Below are 15,842 nucleotides of genomic sequence, written 5' to 3' on the forward strand. Positions count from 1 at the left end.
GGTATTTATTAGATCTGACTATCTGGTATTTTTTAGATCTATATTTGGTAGTAAATTTAAACGTCCAAGCGTCCTTCCCGACATCCCCCACCCCCGTCCTGCGTTTTCCAGTTTTGCATTGGACTGATATTTATGTTAGCGCTTTCTTTTGTTACAATACATAATTGTCATCGTTTAGAGCGATCTATTTAATTTTTTTAAGGTAAAATATGCTGAATTATTAAAATTCATGGCACAGAAGTTGTTGTTGTTTATGATGATAGTAACATAGTCCTACGGGGTTTAGTATTTTACAAATAACCCTGTATGTAATCGAAATTTACCAATCAAATATATTATGTATTAAAAAATCATTATATAAATGTAATGACACAACGATGACTACAACAAATTGATAAGGAGTGATGTTTTATCTTTTGCAATTCCAATCTGTGATTGATATGATAACGATACATTTAGTATTAAATTTTGAAAAAAAAAAATGTAGAATAACTACTAGAATATTAATAAAAATAGTTAAGAGAGCGGATTAGATCATATGATATATTATGTTCTTTTAGCAAATTTCTAATTCATGAATAAAAATTTCAAACGCAATACGTAAATGCATGCATGGTGAGTTTGATTTAAAAGAAGCCGTTTCCCTTTTCCTCAATGTCGAATGCAGTTTGAAAATTAGAGCTGTATTACTTGCAACACGTTAGCACAATGAAAAACAATTGCAAGGGCATCTTTATTAGGTGGAAACGCAGAGGTGGACATGGTTTATTTCTCTGCGTTCTAAAGAAGCAAATTAAAGTTTTGATGTTTACAAAGTACCTATAACTTGCTATTTTAAAACTAAAAGACACTAGAATATATCTGTTGTAAGTGGTTACTAGATTTTTTTATACATATATGATATATGATGATACAAAATCTTCGTCAGTTAAAACTTTGCCCTTAAGCTCTCCACTCTACCATTCGTTTCTTTCTTGTATATTCGTTACTTTAATAGGTTATGATATTTATTACGTACCTAAAAGTCCTCCAGATGTCGAAGCACATGACGTTAAGCCAGAAGAAACTTGTCTGAAACGCATAGTAGATGATGAAAGCTGAAAAAAATGTTTGAATAAGAGAGATTTTGTTGGATCGACTATTTGAACGATTTATGAGATACGAGAATAGATATACCACTGATGGGTTTACATATTGCAGGAGTCTGCTCTAAATAATTTCGTGGAAACAATAAATTGGCTATAATTAAATGGCAAAATATTAATAGTTCCGAGATTTCAAATATGTAAATATTTTAGATTAAATTTATAATAATTATAATAAATTTGTTTGGTCAGGGTAAAACTCTAACTAAAAGTAAATAAAACTAAAAAAATACATGAAACTATTTTTTCGAATCTAAATCGCGTATATTTGCTTTTTCAGACAAACTAACGTTTCCGGCCCTTTACAGATCTTATGACAGTCACCCGTGACTATGGGCTCGAAACAATGACTTAATGGCTCGAAACGTTAGTTTGCATGAAAAAAAATAGTTTCATTTCCTAGGTGTGTATATATTTCATACTTTTAAATTTCATTATGGACAATTTTAAAAAGTTAGGTACCTACAACTTTTAATGACTACGTGTTGATCCACAGGTATAGTACCTCATGTAGTGTGTTTAAGATGGAGTTAATTATTGTACTAAATGAAGTACACACTTCGGAATTGCAAGTAACTGAAAATAGAACCCGTTTACGTGCGGACAGACACATATCCTATAATTATCATATAGATTTCCTGCCTATATTCAAAATATTTTTCCTCTATGTAAAATGTCTCCGAATGCCTTTAATCTTATTGGTCCAAAGAAGGTTAATGTTGATTCAGAAAATAAAATTATTTATCAATATATCGCCTGCTTCGTTAGAAATAGGTCAATGTTATCAAAACACCTTATTAACCTGAATCTGGAGTTGAGTGTTTACGGGAAGTAGGTTTATTTTTAAAGAAAAAAAATCATTCGTAGATTTTCACGCGCTACACTTTTGCATATTTAGCATATTTATTAGTAATGTAATGCGATTAAAAGTATGCAACTTTGACAAAAACATATTGAATTGTCTCACAACTCCACCTCTTTCTTAAAGAGGGCCATTGGTCGGCAGTCATATTTCATATGCCTGTTCATTGAAATTAAAAATTCTACAGACTTTGGTATTTCTTTGTTGATTTCTTGTTTCAGACTATGACCCGTATAAAAACTATCAACATACGTACAAGTAAAGTTGTTTTTTAAAATACGAAGTGACGAGATGAGCAAGCCGTGCGCCTTGTACTAAGCGAAGCGACACGCTAGTCCATATCAGTTGCAGTGCCACTCAAAGATTTAAATCGCAAAGATCTAAGGGGCACTGCCACTGCGCCCGTCACCCTGAGACGTAAGTTGACAAGTCCCATGTGCCTGTAATTTCACCAACACGCTTACCCTACAAAACCGGAACGCTCACACAATAATGCTCACATTATTGCTTGGCGGTAGAAATAAGTAAGGTTAAGGTCACAAAGAGCTCTACTGCTGCTACGAAAGAACCTTTCTATTGCAAAGCCCTAGTATGTAATTGATAAGCCAGCGAACTAGTTTTTCCTTAAAACCGTAGTCTACTGAATGAGTAATAATGAGATATGATGATGGAGTAATGATGACATTACGTCGCTTTAGTAAGTAATAATATTTCCTTCTAAACCTCTAATAAGAAACCAAAGTGCCACTATTGTAAATAGGCGTTTCTTGACACATCGTAAAAGTTGATTATCAATATAAATGGGTAAATGACGGTGACAGAATAAGATGGATTTTCGATGTTTGAGCGTTAATTAAACTCAGCAGCATTATTTCTTCTATTAGTATTAACATCTGCACCCACTCACATTACTAAATATCTTAACGATTATCTTCGTTTATTTATCCCTTTGTATATTTATCGTTGATATTTATGTCTTGTGTTTTCTATGGTCATTCGTTACGATAAGTAAATTGCGAAACGTTTTACAGATCAAATCGTAGCAGTGAGCTAGTTGGTAACAGCCGACCTAAGTGACCTTATTATGACTAAATTGAAAACGTCCTCAAGAAAAGCCAGATCAAGTCGCATCAATATTTTGATACTTGCTAAAGGTACTTACTGGTATTTATGTGGTCTGTGGGTACTCTTTTAGCAAGTATCAAAACATTGATGCGTACTGATGAGACGAACGATGTGTGTCAGGACATAGCAAGTGAAAGGTGGTTGTCGGTGCCTACCCCGACGGGAAAACGGCGTGACATATACACGTGTCATCATCAACCCTTTTATACGTCCCACTGCTGGGTACGGGTCTCCTTTCAGACGAGGGTTAGGCCATAGCCCGCCACGCTGGCCCAATGCGGGTTGGGGACTTCACACGTTTTCCGAGGGTTGTGAATATTCAACAACGTGCGGGTTTCATCACGATGTTTTCCTTCGCCGAAAAGCGTGACAAATTTAATGTCATATTAAATTTATACGCAAGTATGTATTTAAAAATCCAACCAGTTATAATAGCTATACCTTCAAACCTTAACTGAATTTGTTTTTTTTTTCAAGAACTTCTGTCACGGAATTGTGATCACCATTTTTGTGGTGTGCTTTGGTATAATAATATACTGGTATCCTACACGAAAAGTTTTTATATGAGATACGATCCCGACATTCATTCTCTTATTGCACGTGACTTGGTATTTGAACTCGACAAGAACAACAAACCACAGTATCACAATATCTTAATAAACCTGATTTACTTTTCATATACAGTGGCCCAAAAAGTTTTTTTAGCTAGATGACATTGTAACGGCCCATTTAGAATAAACATTAGTTCAGCGAAAATCAATTTGGTATGGAAGTAGTGTGACCATGTAGTTAACATGCAATGTTGGTTCTTGTGGTGGTTGGTTTAGACATTTACGAGATTTTTATTTGTTCCCGAAAAAAATGTTTAATTTTTGAAGAATTCCTGACTGTGAAAAATGTACAATCAGCATTTGTTAATGGCATTAAAAAATACCTTAAGATACAGGGATTGTTTACAAATAAAATGTAGTATTGCAAACTATTGTAAATTGACATGATGTGCACTGAGTCACTAAAAACCAAAATTGACAATTTGCATCATAATCGTTATTCGAACAGTTTTAACGTAATTTGTCAAAAGAAAACATTATTTCAACTCAGATTTATCTTACTTATTCTCAAACGAATTTCTAACAGCCATAATGTACACTAAAACAAAATGTTCAAAAACCGTTAAAATTTACAGAGAACTTTCATTGTTGTGTGCATGTGTTATAAACAGAATGACAATATATTTAGTTTCACCGCCTATTTTTCACTCGGTAAATAATACTGCGCCAGCGGCGGCTTTCATCTTTCGGACTATATGCTCACTGTTTCGGACACATTTATGTTTCAAGAAATACAAAACAAATATCTAACTCTATTTACGGCTTATTACTGGACAAGAAACATTGCACGTTAATATCGCATTTCCATAAAAATGTAAAACCCGTGTTTGCCGACATGTGATAAACTAAAAACGTAGTACCTTATTGTTGCATAAATACTTAATAGAAGGCATAATTGATTGAAGTAAATGACTAATGATCCAATCAACAATTATATTTTTCTTCACACACATAGCTCCGCACTAGGGAAACCTTGCATCACGAATGCCATGGACACACATACACCACAAATCAAACCTAAACTTACGAAAGAAATAAATATAGGCCGTACAAATATTTCTCCTGGCCCGAGAATCGAACCCAGGACCTGTGCGTGGAAGTTCAGCATGGTAACCGTTTGGCCCCTGAGGCAGTAAAAATTATATTTTATATAATTAAAAATTATACACAAAAATACTTGTATAACATTTTTCATGCATATAATCAGAACCGCTGTCACTAAACTCACACTTATATAACGTTAAACACTATGAAATCTTGATAATGATTAGTCGTAATTGCTAATTTAGAAAGATGTAAAAAATTTTAGACTTTTAATATAATTTAAGCTGTACCCAGTTGGAATATCGTTGAAAGATCAATACCTGTCATTGCAAGTTACGACGGTTTAATTTTATAATTGAAATTTCTTTTAATGTGTTGCCATCTAGCGACAATAGCAGAAAGACGAACAATTAACGCCTATTAACTTTCATCAATCGTTTAAAAAATCTTCTTTCAAAAATCTATTACGATAAACAGAAAATGGAAAATTTTAATTTTTTTTATTAAATTTTTTAGCAGTAGCAGAGCTCCTTGTGAGTTAGTCTAGGGAAGTACTGCCACCTTACCTATTTCTGACGCCAAGCAGTAATGTTATCGTTACTGCGTTCCGGTTTTGAAGGGTAAGGGTGCTGGTGACATTACAGGCACATGGATAATGTTATAGGAGCGACTATCGTTTTTGCTTAGGAAAGCAGCAAAATTTTCGAGATTTTGAGCGAGATAATTGACACAATCATAACGTACAAAACGAAAATGGCGGACTGAGTTCTAGTACGTGGAACTCCGCGTACTATTGGCACACGTGTCACCCCCAACACTTCTACTTTATTTATTGTTCTGTGTTTAATCCTGAAAATTACATTTGTGATTTAGATAATTTCTGTAGAGTATGCTGATGTCCATAACATCATAGATTTCAATTTATTAGCAGTACACGCCAGAACGAACTTAATTTTCATAAAGATATCAAATTACGCAGTCGTTTTGACCTATGTAAGGTTTCGTTATTACAAATACGTGCAAATGAATAATATTTTGATATTAACAAGCAAATCTCTATTAACTTGATTACATATGAGTGAGCCAGCCAGTTCTACCCACAATTAATTAAATGTAACTAACGAGCGGCATTCCAAATTAATTATGATTAACATTACACTAATTTAATTAATAGTCTTCTTTTTAGGTGCGCCACGCAGAAACATTAGTTTCATAGTGTTAAAATAATTACAACGCATCATACTAATTAGGCTACGCGCTTTACATAAAATTGAAGTTCAGCGGAAATATTTACAATTGCCAGAAATTAAACATTAGCCTATCATTTTTGAGATGTTCTTAGAAAAAATCAATGACTTGTAAAATCCATCGGAGTAAGAGTCTTCAAATTAGATGCATATCATGAATAGCGCTGCAGTGGCGCGTCGTTGGTGATACTACTAATTTTAATACATATTTAGAAACGCATAAAATATTTATTACAAATAAAGCGCAGCTGCCACGCCACAGATGCATCACAGCACCGCTGCTATAAGCATCTAATTTGAAGGCGCTCTTAGTATGTCGTTAATTAAAAATCCAGCATTGTCATATGGCATTAATTGCAGCACATGGTAAACAAGGAATGGGGATGTAAGTTTTTCCTTTCCATTTTTTCAATGAAAGTATAGCTATAGTATCTATGAGAATTACCTTCATATAAAAATCATCATTCACAGAAATGTTTATGTTTAGTCAACATAACCCTGTGCTTAATACCATGAACTTGAACGGTCCGGGTGGCTTAGAGTTGAATCTTAAGTGCAAGTCGTCAATGCGTGAACTTGAAGTAAATACTTACCAAAACTCAGACAAACTCCTTCAGATACGGTGATTTGTCCGACATTCAACTTGAGAAACGCAAGCATTGGGTAAGCCACGATCAAACCAGCGCAGTACGCCATCAAACACATGCCGTGTAGGTTCCTCAACTCGGGAATCATAGCGTATACGAGAAACGTTGCTAGTAGGAACGGCACTGATAATATTAGTCCTGAAACAAAGAATTGTCTTTATCGTAGGATCTGCAGTTGTTAGTTATATTAAGTATCTAAAGGTTTGCCAGACGGGTATAAATTAATCGTAGTGCGAGTCTTTTAGTAGCAGTAGACATCCTTGTGAAAGAGTTCGCCTAGGGAAATACTGCCACCTTACCTATTTCTGCCGCCAACAGTAATGTATACTATACTGCGTTCCGGTTTCGAAGGGTAAGGGTGTTGGTGAAATTACAGGCACATGGAACTTGTCAACTTATGTCTCATGGTGTCGGGCGCAGAGGCAGTTCCCCTCAGATCTTTGTGATTTAAAGCTCTGAGTGACACTGCAACTGTTAGCGACAGACGTGTCGCTTACCGCCAGGCACACGATTTGTTCGTCCCGTCACTTAATATTATAAAAAAATCTGCGTTTCTAAGTCTATGGTGCCGGCACCAATGATGCAGAGAGTTTCTTGCAGAGCACTGCTGATGTCATTAAACCCAAAAAAAACGTTATATTGTTGTTTAAAAGCAAAACAACACTGATTTGTCTGCATTCTAATGTACTGCGCTCGTATTACCTATAATATTAGTACCTACAATAAGTTTATAAATTGTATTTAAATTTGCGTTCACGAGTTGAAATTTGCAGTTATTATGAGACGTAAGTAATCTGGCAATCCTGACCACTGCTATAAATATGTAATAAATTGAAGAGTAGATACATTTTGTAAAGAAAATGTAGGTATTAAACATTCAAGCAGCTAAACATATCGTAATACCTTCATATTCGTGTTATTATCATATCTACTTCTCGTAATAGCATAGTCAATGTTTATTGCTGCTAAACCGGGCACCATCCTGAACTAACGAATGGACGTCGTATTAATTTATTACCGATATAAGAAGGAAGCTTATATTACATTTTTCATAGGGTATGCAATATTATTTCCTCCTAACGTTATGGATTCCCATCTGCAAAATCTACTCGTTTTATATAAGGTTTATCACATATATCTACATATATCGGAAAAAGTTTTGAGTCCTTAAATGTTTGGATACAAACAAAAATCTCAGTGCCCTATTTGTGTTTAGATGAGATACTTGTGTCAAACCGAGCGCCAAGCGATTAAACTCTGTCGTCGTTATTAATGAGACGACAAATCATAATTCATAAAAATGGATTTATACACACTTGAACATTTGGACTTCCATTTACGTCATAATTAGAAATGTTCCTGCATTGACTTACGTCAATGTGTTCCTGTTATTTTTTGTTTTCGGTGTCTAGTGACATTGACGCACTTGGAAGGTTTTTTAAATTTTTCAAAACAAATGAGTCATCAAAAATTCTGTTACCGTTATTGTATTAATGTCGATTTTTTCTGATACATGACTGCATATTTTGGCAGAGCGTGCAGGTTAGCAAATAGGTAAATAAGTAACTATAAAATAATGAAGTAGCCAGAATCAACTTCCACCAGATCTACGAATTGTTGTGATTTTGTTACTTAAACCAACCTAAGGACTTTTACTCTTTTACTCACCAACAGCATAAACAATATGAAGTAAAGCACTGTCTTCATTAGTTTCATCAGGGTAGCAAACCAGGGCCATTGGGCGCGGGTTCACGGGGCTTTCGTCGGTACCGAAGTTCGTGAGAACGTCTACGCAATACGATCCTGGTAAATGCCATTGTGAGCGATTGTCTGTTATTTCCATAAGAGTGCCATTCTGAAAGAAAATATTATTGGCGATTTTAATTTATAATAATAATAATATAATAATAAAGCACACACTCAACATAGCTTCGCACTAGGGAAACCCTGTGTCGCGGGTGCCCTGGACACACACATAGACAACCACAAATTACACCCAAACTCACGAGAGAAATAACTGTACACCATACAAATATTTCTCCCGGCCCGGGAATCGAACCTGGGACCTCTGCGTGGCAGTCCGGCTTGGTAACCGTTCGGCCACAGAGACAGTCAAAATTTATCTAGAACAAAAATTTGAAAATATTTAAAGTCCTCACTAATACATTCTTCATATCAGGAATGTTATGATTAAGTAGTATTTAGGACAGTAGAGCTTCTTGTGAAAGAGTTCGTCCAGGGAAGTACTGCCATACCCTATTGCTGCCGCCAACCAGAAACGTGTGCATTACTACGTTCACATGGTACTTATCAGCTTTACGTCTCATGGCGTCTAGTGGCAGTGCTCCTCAATTTAAAGCTCTGAACTGCAGCTGTTACGGGTAGGCGTGTCGCTGACCACAAGAAGTATGAATTTTTCATGCCGTCTCTTGGCATAATAAAACAATATAAGTTGAAGCAAATTATGAAATTTAGCGTTTTACAATTTAGAACAAAAAAACTTATTCAAATTCTCGTAATAAACAACAGATATACTGTGATGAGACAACAGTGGTTACATTTTGTTTATATTCTACTGCTTACTAGCTACCGATAACCACTTACGTTTTTACCAATATAATGTGATACTTACTAAACACGTACAAGATACTTATACTTGCCAGAGCATTAAACGGCAGCTTAACTATTATTTGATCACGAAAGTGTTATGGCAATCTAATGTCAACCAATAAATAAAACGTTTGTAGCATACAATTTCACCAAAACCCACTCTAGTCTTATGATGAAATAAATGTACATAAGTACTTCCTTACATTTTATTCCCTTCGTGCCGTGTGTGGACGTAAAATAATTAAAGTGGTTGCATACTTATTAAAGCATTCACGTGTTTCTCCGTAAAATATTGGTGCTTTGCACGGCAAACGCGATATAAATTTTACAGGGAAACAGTAATAACTGATTACTGGTAAAATTATGTAAGCAAAATAAATCTCTTGGTGTTCAATTTTAAATGTAGCATTTTGTATGACAATGCTGCACGTGCAACAACCTTGTGTGTGTTTGTTACGTTGTTGTCTCTGCTTTTTAATGTAGTGTAAGTCATATTTTACTTACTCATGTAACCACTACTGTATACGTGTGTTCCTCATGGAAAGACAATTATACGTCCTGTTCAGTCTCTACTACTGACAACATAAAGTTATGACAAATGGTTTAAGATACTTAGATAAATGAAACTAAACAAAGAACTTATTGTCACTGGACTACCAGTGAATCTGTGAAAACAAGATACACGGTAATATTAAGATACCTGAAAGGGTTGTAACCCTAACTAGCCGTGAACAGGTTCACGGCAATGAAACGGGAAACTTCCGGTCCACAAAATTTATTAAAGAAGTAAAGTTAAAAGAAAGGGCTGAAACAATATAAAGGTAAATGTAAAAAAGAAACAGGTACACAGTATAAAACACTCCCTACACTTTACGTTTAAGGCACTTACACCTAAATGGGCCGAGAAACTGAATTACAGATATATGTATATGAAGGCTGTAGGCTGTTATGAATTATTACACATGATTTAGCTTATTTAATGATTATAAACGTAGTAAAGAACCAAAATTAGCGATTATTCGCGATGGAATTTGAAACAGCTCCGACTGTTGTGGCGGTCGAGCTGAGAGTGACCGTGGTATCAAAACAAAATGAGAAAGTGAAGGAAGATGGAACAATTCAAATATTAAATTTAAATACATGTAAAATAAAAAAAAATGTTAGGATACAAGCGGAGAGAGGCGATACAAAAAGGTGAGATGACGGTGTAAGGAGGTCACATGACGATGTGTATAGGTATGTGACGACATACCTATGTGATTTCAATCACTTGCACATTGCGACTGCAAATTACCCCAAATACTACCAAAACCACATAGTTCTATAAAAGTTGGACTCTCGTGTTTAATTAGTAATTAAAAGAGACGCGAGTGTATATTAAAATGTCAGTTTGAGTGATGCGTACACGCAGCCTATGTGTTTACGTTGAAACACGTAACATAAACGCAATTTACGTTTTTTAAGTTTGAACGAATGCACTTCCCAGACTTATTATTTCATACAACACAGGATATTAGTGTAGTTACGTCGAAAACGGACTTACGACGACGTTGTCATTTGAAGATTATAATAATAATAATCCATTTATTACAGATACATTCATCTATAATATTTGTTAAAATAAAGCAAAATTATATTTGAACAAAATTATAACACAAGTATTTGCGAATATAATAGCAGCTCCATAACGATCTTTAGAACGGGGATATTGAAACGGTAAGCATATAGTACTCTTCTTACTTATTTTGAAAGCTAGAAAAGAGCAATTCAATTAAAATGGTAGTTTAGGGATACGACGTCGGTTTTAATAGTGTTGCCATCGCTGAGGCCCCGGGTTCAATCCCGGGTCGGGTCAATGTAGAAAACTTACTTTTCTATGTTTTCTCGGTTCTGGGTGTTTGTGGTACCGTCGTTGTCAAGTGCTTTAGTTATTTACTTTGGGATCAGAGCAACGTATGTGATGTTGTATAATATATAATATAATATTAAATGTCAAGAGAACGTAGATAAAAATCCACTTGATTAAAGCCGTTACATTCTTGCCGTCGCTAATTCCCTAGTGCAGTTAGGAAGTGAGCCAAAAATCGCCCCTCTCTTAATTAAATATTTATATAACCAACGTAAATGTATATCAGTCGAAGTGTTACTAAACTTGGAATCACGATAATTTAAAAGGAATCCACTTGTATTAAGTTTTCCAACATATGGTCATTCTCAAGATCGGGCATTGGAAGCAATAACAAACCATTTGGAATAATAAACAGCAGACATTTACACGTTCGTTATTTCGACTCGGCATAATCTGCTTGTTTCTGTACCACGCAGCCAGGAACTACACGTGGGATTCATACGATATATTTATGGTACTTTGTAATTCTGTGCGAAATATATTTATATATTTGTATTGTAATGTTAACTGGATTTAGATTTTTATAGCTTCGATACAAAAATAAATGCCGCTTGTGGAAAAATTATGGATCAACAAAAGAAAAATTACAATGTCAGTCGGTAAGGTACAAATGTTTATTTAATTTTTTTTTTTTTTTTTTTTTATTTATTGAGGGACAAACAGTTACATACATATAAAAAAATACATATTTTAAAATTAACTTATAAACAAACCCATAGTCCCCTAAATATACATTATACATATATACATATACATAATATTATTACGTTACAGATACACTTAGAATCATTTACAATAAAGTGGAGGGCTGTGTCTCTGCCTAACTCTCGTATCATCCCGAACGCCTCCGTCACAGCGCCACGTTAACCCGTTCTTTTGTTCTAGAGCCCAACCCACCGCCGCCGCATTGAGAGGATATCCTACAGTACAAAAACCATACGTCACCATCATATCGGCCCTTGTCACTAAGCGGCTGTCTTCCATCTACGGGTGATCCGGGGTTGACTGATGTCAAGGACAGCACCTCTACTACTCGCTGAGAGAAACGAATAGTAATCAGACCTAACTATGTATTACTCGAAACACGCCCTGTAATCACTAAGTTGGAAGTCGTCAGCTCAAGAAATATTTAACTGTGATTTTGCTTTTTCTTTTATTATTTATTTTCCACGGTTCCCGTAGGAACCATGGACAAACAAAAAACCTTTGACTGCGACAATGTCATTCAGTTTGTTTGTGGAAAAGAGCCGGTAAGAAAAATTAAATGTTCAATTAAGTCTAGTTTTACTGAAAATGTATATGGTTAATGGGCGAGTTCCTCTAGGCTTCGGGAAAAAATAACATAAAGCTAATTTTTAAGTCTTCTTCATGTCATAGTATGATAAGTCAGTAGCTATAGAACTCTTTGTGCAGTAGCTGTAGCAGTAGAGCTCCTAGTGAAAGGGTTCGCCTCCCCCGGGCGGAGGGTATCCATGAGGATTTCCTGACGTAAAAAAAAAGGTAAGTACTGCCTTACCTATATCTGCTGCCAAGCAGTCATGTGAGCATTACAGCGTTTCGGTTTTGAAGGGTAAGAGAGCAGTTGAAATTACTGGCACATGGGACTAAGACTTATCAACTATGCCTCAGGGTGACGGGCGCAGTGGCAGTGCCCCTCAGATCTTGGCGATTTGAAGCTCTGAGTGGCACTGCAACGGAGGACAGAAGGGCAATTCCCGCCTGTTCGGAGCATCAATGCATACACTTCGCTTGGAGCATAGAGTTGTCACATTATTATGGAAGTTGTATCTACAGAGTGTAAACATAATTTGAAATAATTAAGGTATTCATCGCAATGTTCTAGTATTATGTTGAAATAACCTTTGTTAAATGCAGTACTAAGCAGTAGTAGTAAGCCGTGGTAGCCTAATGAATTCACCTACCGCTTCTCTTGCAGAGGGTCGTGAGTTCGATTTCGACATGCACATCTGAGATTTTCAAAATTCATGTGTGAGATTAAATTTGAATTTACATTTGTAAAAAAACATCCGAGAGAAAACTTGCACAAATCTGCAAAGCAATTTAATGATGTGTGTGAAATTCCCAATCCGCACAGGGCCCGCGTGGAAACTACAGTCAAAGCTCTCCCATCATAAGATGAGCTCTATGCTCAGCAATGGGATTTTGATATTTTTATACCAGCATTTCTGATTGGTATCTCGATTAAGGAAGTATGATCATGAAATACAAATGAAATGCTGAACAATTCAAAATTTGGATCACTCTTGTTCAAACCACCATAAAATACAATAAACACTGTACAAATAAAATGCAAGTTGAATTTACAATGGACTGTATTTAAAATATAGCTTAAATTTAGAGCTGCCGTTACAAGGGAATTTTTGAGAGAAGAGAGAGAGAAAAGTGTTGCCTGACTAAAAATAAAAATGGAACATTGCCATATTCTTAATCTATTAATTCTACTAAATTATTCTATTACTATTTATTTATTTAAATTATATGTTTAAGTATTTCTTAAACATAGTTGGGCCGGGGCCACAATACAATGAATGCACATAGAATGTACCTTAACACAAAAAACTAACTTTAAACAACTTATACTTATAAGGGTAAGAAATGCAATTAGATTTTAGTTTCAATAAAAGTTTCAGTTTACTACATGCTCTGTTATTTATAACAATATAATCTATAAATTGTAACATATAATCTTAATTTCAGCCACCCTGACTCTACCGTCAGGTCCACAGATTGCCTTAGCAATCCTTGCCAACGGCCATGTCAAAGGAGGAGTATGATCACTGCGTACAATAACTAGATCTCCAACCTTTAGGTTAGCATGTACTTGCTTCCATTTGGGGCGGCTTTGTAATTGTGTAAGATAATCTCTTGACCAGACCTTCCAAAAGTCTTGTTTAATTTTACTAAGCATGTTTCAGAATTGAAGGCTGTTAATAGTTTTATTTGACAGGCCAATGTCAAGGTAGCTCGTCATAGGTGTGCCTATGAGGAAGTGACCAGGCGTAAGATAATCATAACATGATATATCAGAGCTTATGAGCAGCAAGGGCCTCGAATTTAAGATTGCTTCAATTTCAGTAATAACAGTATATAATCCTTCAAAAGTTAATGCAATGTTTCCAACTATCCTTTTAAAGTGATGTTTAAAACTCTTAACACCGGCTTCCCATAAGCCACCGAACTCAGGTGCATAACTTGGAATAAATTTAAATTGGATGTAATACTGCATTTATGTGAGTCTTAGATTTAAAAAGTTCATACAACTCTTTTAATACATTTGAAGCTCCTTTGAACGTCTTGGCGTTGTCGCAAAAAATTTTAACAGGCATACCTCACCTGGCTATCAACCTTTTGAGGCATGCTAAAAAAGCCTCAGTAGTGATATCACTAACTAGCTCCATATGGACTGCTTTAGTCGTGAAGCAAACAAAGAGTGCAACATACCCCTTAGTTATAATTGGTTTTCTAATACGCGATACCTTTAAATGAAATGGTCCGCAAAAATCAACACCTACAACGTAAAACGGTCTTACAGCATCAAGTCCCTCTCTTGTGGCAGCGAGCCCATCAGCTGCTGAGCCGCTTTATGCTTTCATCTTTGCACAGGGAATGCATTGGTTTATCACCTTTTTAACCTGAGATATGCCACTAACGAGCCAAAATCGCTGTGAAAGAGAACCAAGCGCTCACCTTGTCCCTGCATGCAAAAGTCTTGCATGTTCATATCGAATAATAATCGTTGTTAAATGAGAAGCCTTGGGTAATATAGCAGGGTGAGTTTTTTCATAAGCCATGTCTTTAGCATTCTGGAGTCGACCTCCTACCCTTAGCACATCATTTTTATCAATAAATGGAAATAAAGAAGCCAAACCTGACTTGATTGGGAGATTACTTTTAATTGCTTCTATTTCCTTGTGAAAATATTTCCTTTGTACACAAGCTATAACTTTTAACAAAGCATTATGAAGTTCCTGTGGTGTAAGACGACCTACTTGTTTTGAACTGATTTTTAAAGAGTTAGAAGAAAATCATAACACATAAGAAATTACTCTCTGTAGTTTGCCAATATCAGAATATTTATTAATTAAATTTATTGACTCAATGTCTAAATTGACTGGTTTATTTATACCACACAGGTTTACATTTATGTCCTCATCCACTGGGGAGGGAATAGAAAATTTTACATCAGGTGCTGAATGTTCAAAGTCTTTATTAGAAAGCTCCGCAGGGCCAAGCCACCTTATTTGATCTCAACTTTCGTGGGTCACAGCCTCGCGAAAGTAAATCTTTTTTCATCTGTAAAGATACATTAGATTTTGGAGTTTTATATCCTTTGATCCATCGCATTCTTCGCCACATATCGGCAGCTGACATGGACACATTTATGCCAGTTGCATGGTCTATCTTTACACATGTTCTTTCCAGCATTGAAGGTTTTTTCCTCCAGCATCTCTAGATTTCGGAGTAGGTAGGAGGTAGGATTTTTTCTGAATTGCTTCAGGGCTAGTCTTCTTATTGCTACTTCTTTAAAAAGTGCTGAACTACAGTAAGGCGTCGGTTCAAAATTTCTAGATGGGTTTATATACCTTTTTGATACCTCACATATTTCGTACACCGGTATATT

At 35.5% G+C, this 15,842-nt stretch overlaps 1 protein-coding gene across 1 annotated transcript in view; it reads right to left on the bottom strand.

The window, feature by feature from the left end:
* Positions 1-15,842, bottom strand: part of LOC113235693 (G-protein coupled receptor Mth2-like) — a 39,537-nt gene that overhangs the window by 13,443 nt on the left and 10,252 nt on the right. Inside the window, exons 2-4 of the mRNA XM_026471549.1 lie at positions 8,350-8,536; positions 6,628-6,819; positions 1,019-1,097 (exon numbers count right to left, since the gene is read on the bottom strand). Coding sequence (XP_026327334.1) covers positions 1,019-1,097; positions 6,628-6,819; positions 8,350-8,536 — 458 coding nt within the window. The remainder of the gene's footprint in view (positions 1-1,018; positions 1,098-6,627; positions 6,820-8,349; positions 8,537-15,842) is intronic.

The sequence above is a fragment of the Hyposmocoma kahamanoa genome, unplaced genomic scaffold (genome assembly GCF_003589595.1).
Source record: "Hyposmocoma kahamanoa isolate Upper Pololo Valley unplaced genomic scaffold, ASM358959v1 88, whole genome shotgun sequence".
Lineage (NCBI taxonomy): Eukaryota > Metazoa > Arthropoda > Insecta > Lepidoptera > Cosmopterigidae > Hyposmocoma > Hyposmocoma kahamanoa.